Genomic DNA, 23,137 nt, shown 5'->3' with positions numbered 1-23,137 from the left:
GCGTCCAAGATGGTTCAGGGTCCTGGTAGAATGGGGGATTACTTCAGGGGTTGTTTGGTGAGGAGAGAGTGCAGGAAACTGAGAGGGAGGAGAGGGACAGAGAGAGGGAGAGGAAAGGAGAAGGAGGAGGAAGGTAGGTCTTGGAGATAGTGTTTGAATTTTGATGGGTGTAGGTGGAGGTTGGAAAGAGGGCAGAGAGCCCCAGAGAAGCCAAAGGGAGTGGAAAGTGGTAGTCAGTGGCAGTGAGTATCCCAGGAGGGGCTGGTCAGGGTTAGGGAAGCTGTTCTGTTAAGCTGGGGGAAGACTAGAAAAGGAGCCATACCTTTGTTGAGTCACTTATCCTCCTGGCAAGAGACTTTGCCCAGTCGCATTATCTTAACTATTAGTGACTTTCCTTTATGAATGAATGACTTGTCAGAGAAGCAGAGATAAAAATGGTTGGTAACTCCCAGTACTGGTGAGATTTGAAGGAAACTGGACTCTTAAACCTGTAGATGGGGTGTAAACAGAAACAACTTTTTATTGGACAGAGATATATAGGACGTAGTGATTAGTAAAAGGAAAAACTTAAAAGACTGATCGTATGGCATAGTATAAATTTAGGGCAGCAAACACATGCATGTGTGTATACACGGTCTGGTAGACTGTATACCACCAAGGTAATAGGTGGTTCTGGAATGCAACTACCTTTTTGTATTGTCTATATGTCTGAAATGATTTCTTTAAATTAAAGAAAACTTTTTATTATGAAAAATTTCGAGTACACATAAGAGACATCAGTAATAATGCATTGCCCTGTATACTTATGATCTAATGACACTGGTGAGCAACCTTTTGGAATCGTATTTCATCTCTTCGCCTCCTTAGGTATTTCGAAGCCAGTGCCAGCCTTGCATCCTTGCACTCTCAAATAGCTCAGTGTGGTTCTCTAGCAGATGAGGATTCTGTTGACTTACGTACAAAGAGTGTGACACACACCTGTGCAACCCAGAGGACTGACCAAGTCTGTGTCTGTTTCCTCAGACAGCAAAGCCATCGTGGATGGGAACCTGAAGCTCATCTTGGGCCTGGTGTGGACGCTGATCCTGCACTACTCCATCTCCATGCCCGTGTGGGAGGACGAAGGGGACGACGACGCCAAAAAGCAGACGCCAAAGCAGAGGCTGCTGGGGTGGATTCAGAACAAGATCCCCTACTTGCCCATCACCAACTTTAACCAGAACTGGCAAGACGGCAAAGCCCTGGGAGCCCTGGTGGACAGCTGTGCTCCAGGTAAGCGCCTGCTGCCAAAGCCATGTCTTTGAGAGAGGGGTATGTGGACCCTTAAACCTCTTGGTTTTCAGTGTGAAAGCTAGGTTTGTTGTGATTGGTGTGTTTCTCCTGGTTTGTAGCCCATTGTAAGGCAGCTAAAGGAACTAAAAAGGGCTCCCTTTGCCTTTCCAGTGGCATGTCTTATAGGTCCATCCATAGACTTATTGAGCATTGAACTATTTACCCAACTTCCGAATGAAGGGCCTTACTGCTTGGAGCAGACCTTGAGTTTAGCTTCCAGACCCCAAGTCCTGCTTCTTCTACCCCTCTTCCCACAGTCAGTGCCTAGGTTCCTGATGGCTTCGGCATGTGCCCTATTAGATGGTTTGGCATGAAAATCTAAAAACGTTTTTTGAGTGGAAAGTACCCGTTTTTATCAACCACTGGGTTGACTATATATGGCTTTCTCTGTCCTTTTCTTTCTGTGTTGCTGTGGTTGGTCAGCATCCAGTGGGAGCCTTTTCCACCCTGGATGGGTTCCTCTTTTCTGAGTGGTTGAATGTACACCAGGGTAGTAATTATCCTCCTTGGAGGGTTTAAACTGATGGGTAGAGTTTGCTAGTACATACTCAATAGAAAAACCAGAGCCTGTGTTTATATGTACCCCCAAAACTGGTTTTAACTTTTAAAAAAAAACTGCTTTAATACTTGTATTTCCATTTACTGAATGCTCTGTGTGTGCGGGGCACATTTGAATTAAGTGAACTAGTGGTTCTCAACATGCTCAAAGCAGAACTAGCTGGTGTCAGTTGGTTAGGGAAGGATGGTCAGCTCTAGGCTCCAGTCTTCCTTGAGAGCCTGCAAACTGGTATCAGAAGTAACTCAAAACTCAGCATTAGTTCATTTCATAGTGCCCTCTTCCTTCCTCCCATCCAAAGATGCATTTTAGAATGCCTATTTCCAGTGTAAACCTGAGGAGTTTTACTCCAGTCCTGTACTTTTTTTTTTTTTTTTTTTTTCAGTTGAAGTATAGTTGATTTACAGTGTTGTGTTAGTTTCTGGTGTACAGCATAGTGATATACACACACACACACACACACACACACACACACACACATTATATACATATTATATATATTTATATTTTTTGCTTCATGCCAGTCCTATACTACTTATACTTACAAAAGATTTTTGAGATAATTCTTTGAGAAAAGTTTTGGCCTTTGAGCAAGTAGATTTGTTAGACTTTTTAGATATATCCAGAATGGTGATTGTGATATTGTGACTTGTAATAAGAAATATATGTTTGGTCTTTGTCCCCTTTCCTGGCACAGAGCTCCTAAACCCTTGGAACTTGCTATGTGATAAGAGCTATGATGGTGGCGTCTTTGAGCCACACCTGAGTTAGGTAATGAGGTGAATTTTGGAACACCCCTGAGGATGTAGGCTGGTTGTCAGGGGAACCACCCAGGGATTAGAGGGTTGGAACTTCCAGCCCCATCTCCGGATCCCCACAAAGGGGAGAGGAGGGTGGAGGTTGAGTTAATCACTGATGACTGAGGATTTAATCAATCTTGCCTATATAATGAAGCCTTCATAAAAATCCTGAGCTACAGGGTTTGGAGAACTTCCAGTTGGTGAACATGTGGAGGTCCTGGGAAGGTAAATGCCTGAAAGGACATGGAAGCTCCTTGCTCCTTCTCCCACTTTGGCCTCTGCATTTCTTCCATGTAGTAAAATCCTTTTTATAATAAACTGATAACCCAGTAAATAAGGTGTTTTCCTGGGTTCTGTGAGCCACTCGAGGAGATGCTCAAATCTGAGGAGGAGGTTATAGGACCCTCTGATTTGTAACTGGTTGGTCAGAAGCTTAGGTGACACACCTGGGCTTGTGACTGGCCTCTGAAGTTGGGGGTGGGTGGAGTCTTTGGGACTGAGCCCTTAACCTATGGGATCTGATGCTATCTCCACGTGGTGTCAAAATTGAGTTAAATATAGGACATCCAGCTGGTGTCAACCCACACACTTGGTGATCAGAGTATAGAAGTGTGATTGGGGTCGGTCCCCCCGCGCCCCCAAAATCTCTCCTAAAAAAAGATACCAGGCCAGATGGCTTTGCAGTCTTTGTTAGTTCATTTACCATTAAGGAATGGATAATCCCTGTCTGAATTCAAGAAGATAAGTAGTAGCCTGAAGGAGAAGTCAGGCAGAAGAGTTTCTACCCTGGCAGACTCATATCCATGGTACTTCTGGCCTATGAAATATAGATACAGTTCAGTAAGATTTTTGGAAGAAATTGTTCTCTGAATTAAGAGACCAAGTGAGTTTAGGCACCCAGCTTCCTTTAATTTCTTCAGTTGGGTTTCTGACAGCATTTTTTGTGTTATGTGAACAGGTCTGTGCCCAGACTGGGAATCCTGGGATCCACGGAAGCCTGTGGATAATGCACGAGAAGCCATGCAGCAGGCAGACGACTGGCTGGGTGTCCCGCAGGTACGAGTGTGAGCACGCACGTCCCACGAAGCTGTTTCCCCCTCCAGCTTGTTCTCACACTGTACGGTTGCCTCTGGGTCTGGCAGGTGGCTTTCAAAGGCGCGTTGTCTGTAACATGCTCCCATCCTCCTCAGTTCAGCCATATTGCTAAGTTCTCATTGACTTCAGTGCTTTTAGATCCCCTAAAAAATCTTCACTCATTGCCACGTGTGGCACATTTTCTAGGATTTCTGTTTCAAAGATCTCAAAGACCGTCTTTGGACATCAGACTGGGAATGTGGACCTTAACCATTTTGCCAATATTTGACCCCTTTTTACCCATCAAAATGTATATATTTTGAAGTTCACTACCTTAGGGAAAGTCACAGGACCTAGAACTTTTTAAAACATTTAATCCAGGATAAGCCATCATTAATGGAAATTGTGGAAGAATTTGTATTGGCCATAATCCTAACATAGGAATATAACAAGAAAACTTGGAAGCTGAATATATCTTGGATGTCGTCTGCAGGAGCCACATTGCTTAGTTGAGTCCAGTCTTCTAAGCCCTTCCAAGGAGTTTAAATAGCTCCTCCTGACACCATGACCCCCATGTTCAAAGTCTTGGTCAAGAAAAGTTGTGGGTAGCCAGTGCCATGAGATGGATGACTTCACAGGAGGCTCTGTTAAGGTCTTAAGTTGGTGTTCAGAGCTGAGTTCAGTGTATTTTGTAACAGGATCCTTTGGGAGGTAGAAAATCTTGCCTATACATCTTTGGTTTGGTTTTGGCATCGTGTCTCTGCTCCAAGGCCCATTTTTTGGCTCTTCCACCCTCAGGAAGTGGTCTGATATGTTTTTCATCTCCCCTTAAACCTAAAACCATCTCCTTTTGATGCTCATGTGATGTGGGCACTGTAAAGTTGTTGAAGGAGCTGCCTTGAAGAAAGGCCAAGTCCACACGCATTCTACATTTTACAGAACGTATTGGTGGCAACTGTATAAACCCAAATAGCTGTTTTGTTGCTGCAGGCTAATCATCAGAATGTTCTCTGGGTTGTTTTTTTTTTTCCCACCACGGAGCAGGGGACGCTGGGTACATATGTTGTTCCTCTGCATTTAATTGCCCTGGTTCTTGAGATAGAGCCTTCTGTTCATCTGAGGAGGTGTGGCTTACCTCTTTTTGGGAGCAGGAGAATTTTTTGTGTTGTTTGGGGCTGGGTCAAGTGGTGAAACTGAGGCCACCTGTTCAGTATGGATCTAATCTTGCTCTTATGATGAATGTTAGGAGAAATTTTCCCCCTTCCTATTTTCAATGGCTCTTAACGTGTTATGACCTGTCTTTGTCAGCTCAGGCTTCCATAACAAAATACTGTAGACTGGCTGGCTTTAACAACATTTATTTCTCAGATCTGGAGGCTAGGAAGTCCAAAATCAAGGTGCCAGGAAATTCAGCTGCTGGTCAGGGCTCTCTTCCTGGCTGCAGACAGCTGCAAGTTGCCTTCTGGCTGTGTCCTCATATGGTGGAGAGAGAGTGAGCTCTGGTTTTTCTCCCTCTTCTTATAAGGGCACTAATCCCATCCCAGGAGTTCTACCCTCGGGATCTAGTCTAAACTTACCTCCCAAAGGCCCACCTCCTAATACCATCATACAAGGTGTTAGAGCTCTAACATGAATTTGGGGAGGACACAAACATTCAGTCTATGACAAGACCACGTGTCTAATATGTCACGGTGTTGTCTCTTTTTGGTTTTATTTATTTACTTTTTTATCAGTACCTGGGTTAATAGAAATGCAGACAATGGATAAAAGAAGAAAGAAAAAGGCTGGTTTACGCACTTTTCTGTAATATACTCTGATGCCATATTTCTTCTTCCTCCTCACTTGGTGTAGCTTATCCTTTCTGGAAAGGAGAATGAGTGGCCTTTTTGGAGGGGTCGGGGGTGGAGAGGTATGAACCTCTGGAAATTACATGGAGAATTGTCTTGAGAGGGTCCTCAGCTTCCAAAGTGAACAATGACAGCTGTAAAAGATTGGGGGAAAAAATGACTTTGGCATGACAGTGTAATGTAATTTCATTTTATTGAGAGACTAACTCAGTTTCTTAATACTTGCAGTGTTTGGTTTAAGAGATGTTTGCAAAACCTTGAGGAGTTGCAAAGTGATATGTTCTGGGTGTTCATCTATCCCGTCATTATTCTAGGTCATCACTCCTGAAGAAATTATTCACCCAGATGTGGATGAGCACTCGGTGATGACTTACCTGTCCCAGTTCCCCAAAGCCAAGCTCAAGCCAGGGGCTCCTCTGAAACCCAAACTCAACCCCAAGAAAGCCAGGGCCTATGGCAGAGGTAAGCACTGGTCATGCTGGATTTGAGGCTTGTCCTCTGGTCTTAGAGGTTATTATGTGGCTTCAGGAGGAAGGTTCTCAGAGTCCAGAATGTACAGGCTTAATCCTTAAAGACAACCCAGGCCTCCTTTGCCAGATGTTGTTTTAACCTGAAGCTCCATTTGTTTATGACCATCTTCTGCCTTGTGAATCTAGGCTTTCAGAAACACTGCTATTTTAATATGATAGAGGTGGATGAGTCTGTTGGTTTGGGATTTGGGTGCAGTAACCCTGGAATGAAGAAAGGACTGTTATTCCCATTTTTTAGATGAGGAATCAGAGGCGCAATTCCCAGGATGGGGAGAGTGAGGGGAGGTCTCTCCCCAGATCACCGCAGTTAGTGATGGAGGTGGGACAAGAGCCTGGATCTTTCGGCTGCTGGTTCATTTGTCCTTCGGTTATGCTAAAGCTGCCTCGGATTTCCAGGTGGGGTGGGAGCTATTGTTAACCCCTGGCAGATACTTCCTTGCTAAGACATCCTGTTTATTATCTCTGAGCCCACTGCCAGGAGTGTTCTGCTCAGAACATTGTAGTGGGTCAAAGGCATTTTGAGTAATTTGGTTTTCTGGTTGGCACCTGGCTTCAAGCACATTAGTTTTTTAAGGAGAACAGTTACATTTCAGCATAGTATGGTTTCTGATAAAGATTAGCACAATAAGATACAGTTTATTCCCTTTTCTGTGGAGAAGGGGAGGAATGCATTATATTTCTTCATTTTCATAATTACAATTGGGATAACATTTACACATACAAAATACCTTGTATGTCCTCTCCTAGAATTTACAGTTCTTAACATTTGAAGGTTTTCTCTTGCCTTGTGGAGGATGTGTGTGTATGTGTGTGTATGTGTGTGCGTGTATGCACACATGTGTGTGATTGTTGAACTATTTGGAAATAAATCGCAGGCATGGTGACATTTCTCTCCTCAATACATTGACAATTCTCTCCTCTAAGAATAGGACATCCTCTTATGTAACCACAGTACTCATTGTCACACATAAGAAAATGAACAATAATTTCGTAACAACTGATATCCAGTTTGTACTCAGATTTCCCTATTGTCCTAATATTGTCTTCTATAGGTTTTGTTGTTATTTTACAAACCAAGATCTGATTAAATTTTTTAATTTGTTTGTTATTTCTCCTTAGACTCTTAATCTAGAATAATATCCCCCAACTTTGATTGTTTTTGGAAGATCTAGACTTTCTGAAGACCCAGAGCACTTGTCTTACGGCATGTCCCATGGGCTCATTCCCTTGAAGACAACATTGCCCTACTTGGTATCAACTTAGTATTAAGATGCCTTATGACCAGGACAGTGGTGCTGACTGTGTACTGTTCTCAACCTCGGTGTGATGTCCTTCTCATCTGTCTTTTTAGCATGATTTAGACCAGAGGACAGATATTTCTGGGACAAACCCACTTGCCATTTGAGGTCCTTTTGGCAGTGAGATGGGGTCTGTGCAATCATTTGTGTTATATGGAGACTGGGGATTTCAATGAAGCCCTCCCTGCATGTGCAGTCTCTTGAAAGTTGGCATGTCTATGCTTGCTTTAAAAGTGCTTTCTTTGGGGGAGGGTATAGCTCAGTGGTAGAGTGTAAGCTTAGCATGCATGAGGTCCTTGGTTCAATCCCCAGTACCTCCATTAAAAAATAAACAAATAAATAAATACATAAAGCTAATTACCTCCACCCCCCAAAAAACCCCAAGAAAAACACAAATAAATAAAATGAATAAAACAAAACAAAATGCTTTCTTTAAGCCATAACCAAAGTTGGTAGCTGGAATAAGGAATCTCTGATTTTAAAGGTCCTTCCTTAATGGCAAAAAAGGTACAAACAGCCAAATCTCTTGTCAACAAAACTGGTCAAATAGATTGAATCTAATCAAGGCATAAAATGCTTGTTTGCAGTAACCTTATCACTGGCTGTCCAGTTTCCCCATTGTTAATGTGAAACGGTTTCCTTTCATGCTGCTGTTTTGTAGAAAATGACCACTTGCTGCAGTTAAGGAATGTGGCTAGTCATTGCCGTTTCCTTCATCTGCCTCTTTGTACGTGTTATGCACTTGGGGAGGAAACACACCTCCACACACACACAGACACACACACGTATATGTGTATGCATATCTGTGTCTACTTAGCGTTTTTTCTTTTGCATTTTTTGTTGTGATAAAAATACCTACAACAACATTGACTAGTTTAACTATTTTTAAGTGTACCATTCAGTGTCATTAAGTGCATTCAGTGTGTTATGAAGCCGTCACCACTATTCATGTCTAGAACTTTTACATCTTCCCAAACTGAAATCAGTACCTGTTAAATAATAACTCTCCATTCCCACCTCCCCCCAGCCCCTGGCAAGTGTCATTCTACTTTGTTTCTATGAATTTACCTATTCTAGGTACCCCATAAATGGACTCATATAGTATTTGTCCTTTGTGTTTGGCTTACTTTGTGTAGCGTAGTGTTTTCAAGGTTCCTTCATGTTGTTGCATGTATCAAAATTTCATTCCTTATTAAGACTTAATAATACTCCATTGTATGTATGTACCACATTTTGTTTATCCATTCTGCTGTCAATGGACATTTGGGTTGTTTCCACCTTTTAGCTAGTGTGAATAATGCTGCTGTGAACATGAGTGTACAAGTATCTGAGCCTCTGCTTTCAATTTTTTGGCTATATTCCTAGAAGAGGAATTGCTGGATCATATGGTAACTCTAAAATTTTTTTTTCTTTTTAAGCAGGAAGGCAAAACGGTCATTTTAGGCTACAGAGCCCCACATGAGGCCACAGGGGCAGGGCCTTTGATCTTACCCTTGTCCCATGATGAGACAAAGGGCAGGGAAAATTTGTTCTTTCCTATGTGGTCACATTAAGAGAACATTTCATCTTCTAGCTTCTAAAGGGTTGGCAGGTTGGTTTTATTTTGTATTTTGGATGTTGACTGGTTTGCAGTTACCAGCCAGTTAGCACTTGCAGACTCATACACTGAGATCCATTTGCTGAAAGGAGGGAGGGCTGGGCCGAGGGAGGGCTACAGCCACAAGCAGGTCTTTGTGGTGGGCTCCCTGGTGGGGTTAGGTGTGTTGAATGTGTGTATCCATGAGCCAAGCAGAAATCTTTTATAAAACCTATGTTCTGTATGAAGTGAATACTGCATAGCAAGCCCGCAGCACCCTTGGCTCTGGGTAATCCTAGGGAATAATTGCTTCTCTGCGCAGTGAGCATTAGCTCTGAGGGAGTTTACAGAGTGTGGGATGTGGTTCGTCCCCCTCACCAGCTATGGTTAGCCAGGGTGGATGAGCCCCATCCCGGGCCTGGGACAGGCTGCAGAGTAAGTCATTTCTCAGGCTGTTGGAGTCAGATGGAGTGAGTATTTTAAGTGTATTTGTTAAGTGACCGATCATACTAAACAAAAGAAAAATGTAGAAAATAAAAATGGAAAACCCCACAGCCCAGTTGTTGGTCCCATTCCTTCCTTCAAAGTCTGAGATATTTTTTTTTTCCAGCCTTTTTTCTATGCTGTAATGAATTCAAACTCTATATTCCTCAGTTGGCATTTCTCACCTAATAGGGTCTGAACATTATCTTGTTATATAACAATCTATCACCAATTTTTCTTAAACTAAGTTATTTATGGGAAAGCTAATATAAATCCAGAGAATAGTAACAAATGTCTTCCATAGGTGGCAAAGAAAGATGAAGAGAAATCTAGAGATTGAATGAGATTTAAGAAGTGTAGCAACCAGTTGTAATATGTGAACCTTACTGGATCCTATTTAAACTGTTAGAAAAAAAATCATGACATTTATAAGATAATTAGGAAGTGGGCACTGACTGAATATTTCATGATATTAAGGAATTATTTTTAATTTTTTGATGTGGAGTTTTTTTGTAATCTGGTATTCTAAAAATGTCTTTTAAAGATACATAGTGAATGTTTATGGATGAAAAATGAGAGCTAGGATCTGTATCAAAATAATACAGGAAGAGAGCAGAGGTGGAGTAAAGATGTGAAACAAGACTGGCCGTGAGTTGACTGTTGTTGAAGTTAAGTGATAGATATATGGGGGTTTATTTTACAGCTCTCTGGGTCTGTATAGGTTGAGAATTTTCCCCAAGAAAAAAAACTTAAAAAAGTAATACTTCTGGGTAGATAGAGTGGAGGTAGTTTTCCTAATTCTTCCCACTAAGCACAACTAAAATCCCTGGGCATTTTCAAAGGACAAACATAAGGAGATTGAAGAGAATAAGCAAACCAGCTAGGGACCTGGGGACCCAGGGGCTGGCACAGTAGTGAGCTCCTTAGGTTCTCTTTTGCCTCCTGTATCCCAGAGCTGAAGAAGCTGATGACCCAGGAATCCTTGTGAGCACAGAGACAAAAAGCCCCACCAAATGCCTGCTCTCTCTGGCTGAAAGGCCAGGAAAGGGCAGCCTAGCAAGGCAGAACACTTTTAAACAATCACTGCTCTACTCCACCCAAATGCCACAGAAAAAACTGTGGTCCCCCCAGCCCCCACCTACACCAACAAAGGCCAAATGGGGAGCCTAGACTTTCCCCACAGATAAGGAGGCCACCCTCCCCACAGTGATGTCAGTAGAGGCCACTGGAGGAATAGTAATGAGGCACTCCTACCCGTCCAGCCACTAGTGGGGGCCTAGTGGGGAGCTGGAACTCCCACCTTCACCCACCAGTAACGAGAAGCTCCCCTCACTTTTAGTATCAGTGGAGTGCCCGGACTTTTTCCCCTACTGGTAGTAAGAAGGCATGCTCCTTTTCTTCCTTTGCTGAAATAGTATTATAAAAAAGCAGCTAAGACAGAAAATTTAAATAAAACCCCGGGTCTCATAACATAATACTCAGAATATCCAGGTTTTGATTAAAAAAAAAATTACTCATCTTACCAAGAACCAGTCTACCTGATTTCAAGACTTATTATAAAGCTACAGAAATCAAGACTGTGTGACCTTGGTGGAGGGATAGATACATAGATCAATGGAACAAAATCGAGAACCCAGAAAGAGACCCACACAAATACACGTGACTGATTCTTAACAAAGATGCAGAAACAATTCACTGGAGAGAAAAGAGAGTCTTTTCCCTGCATGATTCCAAAGCAATTGGATATCCAGAGGCAGAGAAAATGAACCTTGGCCCAAGCCTCACACTTTATATAAAAATTAACTCAAAATGGATCACAGACTTTTAAATATAAAACATAACTCTCCAACTTTCAGGAAAAAAAAAAACAAACCCTAAAATCTTTGGGATCTAGGACTAGGCAAATAATTCTTAGACTTGACACCAAAAGCATGATTCATAAAAGGAAAAAGTGATCAGTTGGACCACATCAAAGTTAAAATACTTAAAACATTTTAAGAAGTATGCTCTGCATCTTGAAGTCTTGGCATAGTATCCAAGGGTTGGACTGTACTGAGGGCTTTGAGGGCTTTCTCTCAAGGAAGGGTGCACTCTGGGATCACCCCACTCTCTTGCAAGAGAAGCTTCCTTAGCTTCTGCCCTACAGGCCACCTGGACACCATCTCAAGCAGAACTCAAAACGTTGCTGAGACCCAAAGGGCCTGGCGAGTGGATTTTACTTTAAAATTTTTAAAAAGCAATTCAAACTTTTTTTGCAGTTAAGAGGATGAAAGACAAGCTAAAGACTCAGAGTAATTTGGAAACCCCATATCCAACAAAGCACTAGTATCTAGAATATATAAGGAACCCTCAAAACTCAATAGTTAAAAAAACAGAAAACTAAAAAGTAACCAAGCAGTCCAATTAGAAAGTGGCCAAAAGACATGAACTGGCACTTCACTGAAGAGGATATGCAAGTGGCAGAGAAGCACGTGAAAAGAGTTTCAGTATCATTGGCCACAAGAGGAATGTAAATTAAAACGACCGCACACCTATCAGAATGGCTGAAATAGGAAGTAGGCACAGCAGTAAGTGCTGGCAAGGAGTCAAAGAAACCAGGTCTGGAGCCCTCACCATACATTGCTGGTGGGAGTGCAAAATTGTACAGCCACTCTGGACCCCAGCTTGGCAGTGAGTGTTAAAAAGAACTAAGCATGCAGCTACTATGTGACCCACCAGTTGCACTCTGTGGCATTTATTCAGGGCAATGAAAACTTGTATTCACACACAGCCCCATGCCCAAATGTTTATAGCAGTTTTATCAGTAATAAGACAACTGGAAACAACCCAGATGGCCTTCAGTGGGTGAGATGGGTGAATGGTTAAAACAGGGGTGCATTCATATCATGGAGTATTACTCAGTAATATCAATACAGGCAACAACCTGGGTGAAACGACAGAGAATTATGCTTAGTGGAAAAAGCTAATCCCCAAAGGTTACATAATATAAGATTCTACTTGTGTGACATTTTAGAAACGATGCAGTTATAGAGATGAAGAGCAGAGATGATCAGTGTGAGGGGTGATGAAAGGGGTAGCTATAAAAGGGCAACATGAGGAGGGTTCCCTGTGAGATGGAAATGTTCTATATGGTGACTCTGTCAAGGTTAGTGCCCTTGTTATGACAATGTGCTAGTTTTGTATGAAGTGACCATTTGGGGGAACTAGGTAGAGGTTGTTATTTCTTACATCTGCATGCAAATCTATCTTAATTTGGTCAATCTCATTTAAAAGTTTAATTAAAAATAATAATGCTGAATGCCATTTTTAAACATTTCAAGTAATATAAAATGGTCTTGAATGGAAATTGAGCCATTCCACCCCACTTCATTCCTCTCCCCCGACGTCACCTCCCCTGCAAGGCACGCCCCACTGCGAGTTACCACATAATTTTCATAATTGTATGGCCTTCTGACTGAAGTGCTGTGACTATTTCAGAATTGGTCATTGTTTAAATAACAAGGACAAAATTAGGGTTTGGGGTTAGAGGTTTTTGTTTGTTTGTTTGGATCAAATCATTTTATTGAGGGGTTTCTGGGGAGGGTCAAAGGGCTGTGAGGAAAATTAGGTACAATATCCTCATCCCGGTGGGGAGCTCTGTAGCTTTACCCATTTGACTATCCTTGTCACAGCAGTTTGTCCCTGTCTCCTACATGGCAGTGGCAGGGCTGGGTCCCACCTCCCAGTTCCCTGAAGGAGACATATGGGTGATGGCCTGTGTCCGGGCCTGGCCCAGCTTGTAATGTGCTTGTGTAAACCTGTGACAGGAATCGAGCCTAATGGAAACATGGTGAAGCAGCCGGCCAAGTTCACCGTGGACACCATCAGCGCCGGGCAAGGAGACTTGATGGTGTTTGTGGAGGACCCAGAAGGGAACAAAGAGGAGGTATGTTAGAGGATGCTGGCTCCCCTGCCAACATCCCACCGAGACTTTCTTCATTAAGGCGTAACAACAAAAGTGTTTTTACTGAAAAGATCCTGAGGTTTACAGCGGTTCAAGTAACTTGCCCAAGGGCAGTACCTTGAAAAATAATATGAATTGATACCCAAGAACATAGTGTTTAGTAAAATAAAGGATATTTCGGATTTAGTAAAAGATATGGTTGTTGAGATTGTAGATAGTGATGAGCCAAATAATAGTAACAATACAGCACTGACACAATACAGTAACAATACGGATTCTCTATTCTGTTCACACACTGACTGTCCTCCAGGTCCTCCCTCAGGGCCTTTGCATACACTGTTTCTTCTGTCTGTTTATCTTCCAAAGACTATATATTATTCCTAGTGCTTAGCACCATCTGAAATTCTAAGTTTACTGGCAAATTGTCTGTTTCTCCCACCAGGGCAGGAACTGTGCCTGATTTGTTTGATTTTTGATACCTGACACTGGGCCTGGCATTGCGTAAGCTCTTAGTAACTCCTAGGCCAATGACGTTTTAAGTTACTTTCTTCATTAGTCTCTCTCATCTAGAGAGTTCCAACTCTGAGATAGTGGAGAGTCCTGACTTGGGCTGTACCTTGTGCTGTGTGATTTTTCTTTCTGTGACTTCAGGCTGCTTCTCTCCTGGGGCGTCCTGCAGGAGTAGTGGAGCAGAAAATAGCCAGGGCCGGTTCCTGGCCTGGCAGCTTGCTATAGGACCTCAGCTAGCTCAGCATGCTTTTGCTTACACCTGATGCCTCCTCTAACTATCACTCATCTTCCATCCTAGGCACAAGTGACCCCTGACAGCGACAAGAACAAGACATATTCTGTGGAGTATCTGCCCAAGGTCACCGGACTGCACAAAGTAAGATGAGGTGTCATGGCCCTTGCTTGGACTGCTCTTCTGGGTTTGCTTTGGTATTTGTGGAAGAAGGACATCTCAGGAAGAATTGTGGCTTTCTTTCTTTCTTTTTAATTTCTTTTTATTTATTTTTTTTTATTGAGTTAGAGGCAGTTTACAATGTTGTGTCAATTTCCAGTGTAGAGCACAATTTTTCAGTTATACACGAACATACGTATATTCATTGTTGCATTCTTTTTCACTGTGAGCCACCACAAGATCTTGTATATATTTCCCTGCGCTATACAGTATAATCCTGTTTATCTATTCTACATATGCCTGTCAGTATCTACAGATTTCAAACTCTCAGTCTGTCCCTTCCCATCCCTTCCCCCCGGCAACCACAAGTTTGTATTCTATGTCTATGAGTCTGTTTCTGTTTTGTGTTTATGTTCATTTGTCCCTTCCCTTCCCTTCCCTTCCCTTCCCTTCCCTTCCCTTCCCTTCCCTTCCCTTCCTCCCTTCCTCCCTTCCTCCCTTCCTCCCTTCCTCCCTTCCTTTCTTTCTTTCTTTCTTTCTTTCTTTCTTTCTTTCTTTCTTTCTTTCTTTCTTTCTTTCTTTCTTTCTTTCTTTCTTTCTTTCTTTCTTTCTTTCTTTCTTTCTTTCTTATTCCACATATGAGCAATCTCATACAGTATTTTTCTTTCTTTTTCTGGCTTACTTCACTTAGAATGACATTCTCCAGGGACATCCATATTGCTGCAAAGAGTGGTTTTCTTAACTTGTGATTTTCCTTTCTGTTTGTAATAGTATCCATTATCATCGTAGAAAACTTGAGATCCCTGTGCATGAGACTTGATGTTAACCACTACAGAGAGATTTGTTGAATTCCATTAAGTTCTTTGCAATGTCACAAGATTTCTCTAACTCCATCTAGGTAGCTGTTAGTGCCTGGAGTGTAGTTGCTAAGCTGTAGGCTCTTTGTCTTTAATGATTCCTGAGGTGTTCCTCCTCAAGGTGCTCTGGAGGGTCTGTCCTCATTGAAGCCTGAGCACAGAGAAGTCCAGATGACTCTACTGGAGGCCAGTGGCCACTTGTCCACCTGGAGTAATGGGGATCCAGCCCCGAGGTCATTTGCTTCAGCAGCACGTTGCGTTCTGTTTGAGCTGGTTTCCAGTTGGCATATAGGACAGGAGCTGGGTGATTCAGGAGTGTGCTTTTCCTTGGAAGAAAGCCTTTAATGGCACACACAGGCCAATCCCTTGTACCATGCCAAGACTTTGGGACCTAGATCATATACACCACGTTGGGCTTTAGTCAATTCACTTGGAACCCTGGCTGTAGATTTCTGGTATACCTTTAGAACTTCATGAATTTGGGGAACAAAAAATTCTTGAAGGGAGCATTTATGATGTAATTTATTTATTCAATTCATATAAAACCCAACCCAATACACCTTCAGATTTAAAAGATCTCTAATTCAAAGTTTAGATGGAAATCTGTACTGTATCTCAAGTCCGTGTATCTGAGAATGATTTTGATCCTTTGAAAAATACTTTGACTCTGGGTTTGAAATCCTGGAACTGTGCATTATATTCTGGGGGGACAGTGGCCCCATCTGCAGCTATCTTAAAGAGTCCAGTGTCTAGAGGGTCAAATATAAGTATTTGTTTATATCCTTCTATAGAGGCTAAGCAGATCTGCTTTAAATAAACGTTTTTAGTTTGCTAAGGGCATGTTGTCCCAGGACCAGCTGTGTGGCTGATGGAGTCTGATGGGTGTTCCATTCAGGCCCCTTCACCAGGCTCCTGGTTTCAGCATTTCTGTATGTATGATCAGGAGGGTGGAGGAGAAGGTTGTCAGTGCACGTGGCTTGATGTGGTGGTCCCGCTGCACAAGGAGAAGTGATGACATCTCACCCCACCTGTCACTTGTAGGTTACGGTCCTCTTTGCAGGTCAGCACATCTCCAAGAGTCCATTCGAAGTGAATGTTGACAAGGCCCAGGGAGATGCCAGTAAAGTCACCGCGAAAGGCCCAGGCTTGGAAGCTGCCGGGAACATCGCCAATAAGCCCACCTACTTCGACATCTACACGGCAGGTAACACTTCTCCTCTTCCAAAGCCTGAGATAATCCTCAGGAGATGGAACACTTGGAAAGCCTAAGCTTTTATCTTTTAACTCAAACACCCAACAACAAAAGTAGCTTTTTCAAACGTATGGGTTATATTCTCAGATTTGTCAAAACCCAGCTTTTCTTCTCTTAAAATCTTACACTCAAGCTTACATTTGAGTATTAATAATCCATTTTGGTTTACATTTCTGACTTGACTAAGTAAATGTTCCAAGGAAAGTTAAGTTTTAAGAATCATTTGCTGGGCCAAATTCTCTGCAAGATTCTGTGGCAGGGGGAGAGTTAAAGAAAAGGAATAAATAAAACATAATTCTTGAATTGTGAACTTTCTTTTTAATGTAGAAAATTTAGAAATAGAGGTTGGGAGAAAGGGAGAGCTGGCTGTGACCCTCATTTCCCATTGCCAGAAAACAGTGTGGATTTTCTGAGTGCCTCTCCGTCTCCTGCATTTTGTACCTGCTTTTGCCCTCATCAGCAGGGAGCTTTCTAGACGGTAATTTGGACTCATGAATGTTCTCTCTCTCCAAGGTGCCGGTGTGGGTGACATTGGTGTGGAGGTAGAAGATCCCCAGGGGAAGAACACTGTAGAGTTGCTCGTGGAAGACAAGGGAAACCAGGTGTATCGCTGTGTGTACAAACCATTGCAGCCCGGCCCCCACGTGGTCAAGGTCTCCTTTGCTGGGGACACCATTCCCAAGAGTCCCTTTGTTGTGCAGGTCGGGGAAGGTGAGTGCCAGGGTAGCCAACCAGGTCTGCTTCTGGCGTTCTGGCTGGCTGTGCACACGACTGGGCTGTGAGGCTGGGAGAGTGGTTAGGGCCCAACACTGAACCCAGGCCTGTCCCTTTGCTACCAGGGCCCCTTTGGTGGGACGTAGCCTCAAGAGAATAATACTAGCACCTCCTTTTCTTCTCAAAATATTAATACTCCTATCTTCCGTGAGCCATGGAGTGACCTAAGTGCTTCACTAACCTTACCTCATTTCATCTGCCCCAGAACATGCATACTAAGGTTCATTATCCTCCCTGAGAGATAGTGACACTGTTGGCGGAGCTGGTATCTGTGGCTGAACGTAACCACAGTGGCATTGCTGGAGCCCTGCCGCTTCCTTTACTGGCTGCCAGGCTCTGAGCACAACTGCATCTAATCACGAAACCAGCCTGTGTGTTCCAAGGGCTGTTATTACCCCCGGTTTGCAGGTGGAGACCCTAAGGCTTAGGTATCAGTGGGGTGAGGGGGAGAAGATATCAGTGAGTACGGACAAGGCATCGGTAGGAGGACCCCGATCTTTGTTGACCCCTTAACCATGCTGCTAAACTCCCTTTGCAGCCCAAAGCAAGCATGCAGTTTTCTCTATGTGAGACTCTTTTCTTCTGACTTTTTTACTCTTTTTTTTTCCCCCTCCAACTCTGCTACCTTTTCTAACCAATACTTGCCTCTCCCTGTTCTGTCCTCTGCATCTGCGCCTGCAGACCTGGCTTCCTCTTGTGAATCCTGCCTCTGGGCCAGCCTGGACCCCAAAGCTGTTGGCTTCCTAGTTGAAAGTACTGGGCCAGAGGCATCTCACTTGGTAAGGGCTGGTTGAGTGGGGCTTCTGTGCCAGTTCTTTGTGTTGTCTGCAAATGTCAGCTGGGCTTGTGCTGTTTGTGACCTCAGGAGACTGCAGGACAGGTGCTAGTGCCACTTGTCCAGCCAGACCCCAAACCCACTCTCTAATTATGTTTAAACATCTCTAAGACATCACAAAATGGTGGAAAATCAGCTTGTTTCCTTCAAACTCTTTAGCTCTACTTAGTGTTTATACGAACTGAGAAGTTATCCTGTTGATGTTGAGACTGTTGCCCATTTCAGAATTTCCATGAGTGATTTTTTTCTTCCTCTCCTTCATTTAAACCCTCCGAGGAAAGTCCTGTCATCCTCTTGTGACTTATTTCTGGTATGACCAACTTTTCTCCCTTTGACAAAGGGAAAAAACAAAACAAAACAAAACCCAGCCTATTCATAAACAAAACTCCCTGTGGCATAATGATGCAAGAAAGAATTTTGACCAGCTTTCCTAGTTCTAATGGTGTTTTCTGTCTTTCTCTCACTCACGGACTACCTTTTTCATTTCTGGCATATCCATCTATCACTTGTACTAATTAGTATTTCATTGACTTTTCCTTTCCCTTCCTCCACTTAAATGATTTTAAGGAAAAAGAAATCTTGTATCACTTTCACAGTGGAAAACCAGTGTCACTTGTCATCGAGGGCCACCAGAAACTTAATGTTCGTCCATGAACCACCTAAAATAATTTCTACTGCAAGGATGTTTTTATGTCTCTTTGGGAAGGAATTGTTTGACAAATAATTGAGTTGAGGACATTATAGGGAGGAGGAGCCAGAAGATGAATTACCTTGCTTCTATGCAGTAAGGAGTCTTGTCTTCTGGAGTCTGTGACCCCCGAGTGTATAGTGTATAGAGAGGTGTTGTATATGTAGTGTCAGATTTGGAAAGGAACCGTGTGATAGTTTACCCACTAATCTCCCATTTCTATACTTAACTTGAGAAGGTTGCCCATGTTGCCAAAAAAGTCCACAGGCACAGGACGTCTTTTATTAACCTCTTTGCAAAGCTCATGGAGCAATTCTGTGGACCTCTTGTGTAAAGGATGTTAGAAGCTACCTTTGTCCTTAATTTTTAGAATTACAGCTAGATTTTTTTTCACAAGATCCGGAAATCATATTGGGAGTGGTGTTTATTGCTAATTATTGCATTTATAGCTGTAACGGCACTAAAATGTTTGCCTGCCTTGGCCAAGGTGAGGTTCTGGTCCTTTTTTTGTTGTTGTTGAGCTCTTCCTGCAGAGGACGACAGCGTTTAGACTTTAGAAATGGCTGATCCAAAGTTTGGAACCAGGTCAGGTGTTTTCAAGTGCTACATTTTCCGAAGTCCAGTCTTCCCAATTACTGGGCCCTTGAGTATGGCAGTGAAGTCTGAACAATGTCCAGCTGTGGGTCTTAACTCTCTTTCACCACAGAAAGGATAAATGCCAGGATTCAGCCACTACCAGCAGCCCAGCGAATCCATACTGGACTCTCCTGCTTTCTTTGCCAAAGTAACTTTTCCCCAGTCCCTCTGCAGTGTGGCTGGACAAAGTTATGTTGTGTCCTTATTTGCTAGCCTGGTGGGGTCCCGTTCAGGTCTCGGGCAACTGCTGCATTCTTTGTACAAAGCAAACATTTTCTTGGCGGGCAGCTCCAAGTTACCTTGGCTTGCTCAACTGGGACTCAGGAATGAAAGGTTGAATTGATGTCGAAACTGTTCTTGTAGCCTGCAATCCAAACGCCTGCCGGGCCAGTGGCCGAGGCCTGCAGCCTAAAGGCATCCGCATCCGGGAAACTGCAGATTTCAAGGTTGACACCAAAGCTGCTGGAAGTGGAGAGCTCGGCGTAACCGTGAAGGGTCCTAGTAAGTGCTCCTTTGTTTCCCTGCCTCAGGTGTGATTTCGGCTAACTTTGTGGCCATGGCATATGGATTTCATTGCACAGCCGGTTCTGATTGATTTATCCCAGAGAGCTGTGCCAAAGATTTGAGGCTCTCTGGGCTCCACGCAAAGGGAAGCAGTGATTGATTAGTAATGTCTGCCCTGGATGAGGGAATGTGGTGACTTGACAGCCTCACATTATATCAAGGCTTCTGGGAATAGAAAAAGCAGTGATATAGTGGAGTTGGGAAAGTGCTGTCCTTGGAACAATAACCTGAATGGCACATTTTTAAATTTGGAGTAACCTAGTCTCAGAGAGGATAGGTCTTGTCCAAGGTCACACAGCTTGTAAACATCTGAACTGGAGTTCAAGCCCAGTCTCCAAAGCCAGTAATTTTCCCACTAGATGTTACATTTTATAGACAACGAAATTATGCCAGGTGCCTAATTACTATGATCAGTGCTTATAGGAGGAGAATAGATTCCCTAAGATTAAGTTTTCTTTGTAGATAAATGCCATTTGTGGAGGGCATTACACCCTACAACTCATTCTTGTTCTCTCTTGGGAAAGGAGACAGCAGATGGGAGGATGGGCATCTCCTCTGTCCTTGAGTTTTCCTGCCAGAAACAGAGAAGCCGCTCTGCATTTCTAGCTGCAGGTGCAGCAGCCCTGGCAGTCTCCCTCTCAAGCCTTGTGGAATCTTAGGCTTCCTGCTCCAGGACTGTTCTTACCCTCTGTGTTCCCAGCAGGCTGGGGCAGGAATGTTCTGAGCTCCAGAAAGTTAATAATTGATCTCAGAGCATCAAGCTTTGGGGCCGACTGTGCCCCGAGGGCGGCCAAGGTTCTCGACTGCCCAGACCTGGAGTCAGGCTACTCCAGGACTGCCCTCCCTCTTGGCTTGTTGCTGCAAGAGCGAGGAGGCGTTTTTTTCCTGACCTTAAGATTCTTGCTTGACTAAATGGCTTTCCCTGCCAAACCCTAGGGCTCAACATAAAACAAGTTCCTGCCTGATGGCTCAGTCTGGAGTTTATGGGGTAGCATCTAAAACCTGTTCTCTTGGAGACAGCATGTAAGAGCTTTCGCACTTTCATTGTTCAGCTTTAGTTGAAAAGAATATCCCGGGACACTAACCTGAGACTCATGCCACATCCTCCCCAATTTTTGTGGGCAGCTAAGAAGGGTGGGTTTGATCATTGAGAAGTATTGAGGTGTGACTAGATTTGTCTTTACACACACCTAGGAGGTTCAGGATCTCATATCCTCCTCAGAGCTGAGAGAGCTTTCTAAAGCCAGTTAGCTGGGAAATCGTCCATTTCCTCTCATTTGAAGTAAACATGGGTCTACTTTCATCTTCGGAGTAATCTCCCATTTTGGAGGCGGGGGTCCCTCACTCTGAGACAGCCCACTTAGTTTTCCTGTGTGGCTTATGTTTTGTAGATACTGCTGTTTTTCTGTTCTTATCTTTGGGATTCTTGTTCTGAGACTAAAATTGCATTGGAAAGATGGTGTGCTTCCTTCCCACAGAGGGTCTGGAGGAGCTGGTGAAGCAGAAAGGCTTTTTGGATGGAGTCTACGCATTTGAGTATTACCCCAGCACCCCGGGGAAATACAGCATCGCCATCACGTGGGGGGGACACCACATTCCAAAGAGGTGAGTCTCCAGCTGGAGTTGCGTCTTCTCCAGAGGCGTGCTCAGCCCAGGGCAGGCTCACGGTGGTTGCTTCCTAGGCTGCGGGAGGGAAAGAGAAGTGCTTTGTCAAAAGTTTTGTTTTTTTTTTCTTCCACCCAAAACAGCACACAGACATTTGGCTTGTTCTCAAAAGCAGCAACAAGTCGTTGTGGTTTCAGCTGCCTTGCTTTAAATCACATGCTGGCGGTTTGGGGCTGGTGGGAGGCAGGGCAGCCAGAAGGAACAGTACTACAGAGCAAATGGGCTGTGTGTCTCATACATATAGACCTGCACATAAACTGAGACTCTCTTTCTTTCAATGTGTGCTTCTGTTCAGGCATGCCATGGGTAAAATGGTAAAAGCTGCTGTGGCTTGCATTAAAAGCCTCTATGTGAGTGCGGTCAGGAACCAAGGGACGCAGTCTCCAGCTTCACCTTGTGGGCTTTGCAGTGGCCCTCACATGCTTCCCAGCTTTCCTGGGGGCAGCTTTAAACTCTGAAGAAATTTGGTTTCCCTTGAGAAATATCTGGGCATGTTAATAAGTGTCTGAGAATCTAAGCAAACTTTTTTTTTTTAATTTCCTGTACCGAAAGTTAAAGTACTTTCATTCATGTATGAGAAAAGGCCTATTCAGCCTGGTTTAGCTGTTATAGCATAAGCAGCATGTGGAAAAGTATGCACTCTCTTAACCTTCCAGGGCTCAAGGCCTGGTGAGCCCCACACACAAAAGATAAATGACCAGGATAGTGCAAGGCAGTGTGACTTGAAGTAGCCCCATTACATTATATTGTTGACATAACAATGGCTCTGGGGGGACCTGCGTGGAGGAAGGGCTTGGCTGCAGATTGAGGCTGCAAGTGAAAGGATCAGGCAAGTGGAAAGAATATGTGTAAAGAGCTTACGGCTGTATTTAGCCCCTTCTTTGCTCTTCTTTAACGCGTCCTCTATTCCTTTTCTTTTAGCCCCTTTGAAGTTCAAGTTGGTCCTGAAGCAGGCATGCAGAAAGTCCGTGCGTGGGGCCCTGGCCTCCACGGCGGCGTTGTTGGGCGGTCAGCAGACTTCGTGGTGGAGTCCATTGGTTCTGAAGTGGGGTCTCTGGGTAAGTGGAAGCAGCTGAGCAGCAGCCTCTGGTGGGCTAAGATTACAGGGTGCCTGGACCAGCTGTCAGGCTGGGAACTGGGGCCTCCTCCGAGCCCCACTACCCTGAGCCTCCTGACCACCTGAGGCTGCCTCTGGATACTGCTGTGGAATTGTAATCCTTTCTTCCCCTGCCCTTCAAGTTGCCCTCTGCTTCTGGCACCAGTGTTCATTCATCCACTAGACCTGGAGGCCGGAGACCTTTAGGTGTTGTGCCTAAAGCAGTGTCAGGAACAGGCACGTGGCAGGGATTATTGACTGGTCCTTAGTTTAGATGAATGAATGGATTTTGCTGACATTAGAAATTTGGGAAGTAAATACTCTTTGGAGCACAACTGAGTATATTTTAAATATCATCTGATTTATATATGATCATTTGAGATGAGTGGTCAGCACCTCTCCTTTGTATAGGACCAGAGAGCAAATATTT

General features: G+C 43.7%; 1 protein-coding gene across 3 annotated transcripts in view; it reads left to right on the top strand.

The window, feature by feature from the left end:
* Nucleotides 1–23,137, top strand: part of FLNB (filamin B) — a 128,651-nt gene that overhangs the window by 48,561 nt on the left and 56,953 nt on the right. For all 3 annotated transcript variants that reach the window (XM_064496384.1, XM_064496383.1, XM_064496382.1), the window contains exons 2-11: nucleotides 1,024–1,272; nucleotides 3,647–3,744; nucleotides 5,924–6,071; nucleotides 13,303–13,421; nucleotides 14,248–14,325; nucleotides 16,239–16,401; nucleotides 16,963–17,160; nucleotides 19,746–19,883; nucleotides 21,425–21,551; nucleotides 22,533–22,669. In XM_064496384.1, coding sequence (XP_064352454.1) covers nucleotides 1,024–1,272; nucleotides 3,647–3,744; nucleotides 5,924–6,071; nucleotides 13,303–13,421; nucleotides 14,248–14,325; nucleotides 16,239–16,401; nucleotides 16,963–17,160; nucleotides 19,746–19,883; nucleotides 21,425–21,551; nucleotides 22,533–22,669 — 1,455 coding nt within the window. The remainder of the gene's footprint in view (nucleotides 1–1,023; nucleotides 1,273–3,646; nucleotides 3,745–5,923; nucleotides 6,072–13,302; nucleotides 13,422–14,247; nucleotides 14,326–16,238; nucleotides 16,402–16,962; nucleotides 17,161–19,745; nucleotides 19,884–21,424; nucleotides 21,552–22,532; nucleotides 22,670–23,137) is intronic.

This window comes from Camelus dromedarius, chromosome 17 (assembly GCF_036321535.1).
Source record: "Camelus dromedarius isolate mCamDro1 chromosome 17, mCamDro1.pat, whole genome shotgun sequence".
NCBI lineage: Eukaryota > Metazoa > Chordata > Mammalia > Artiodactyla > Camelidae > Camelus > Camelus dromedarius.
This window is presented reverse-complemented; position numbering and strand designations above follow the sequence as displayed.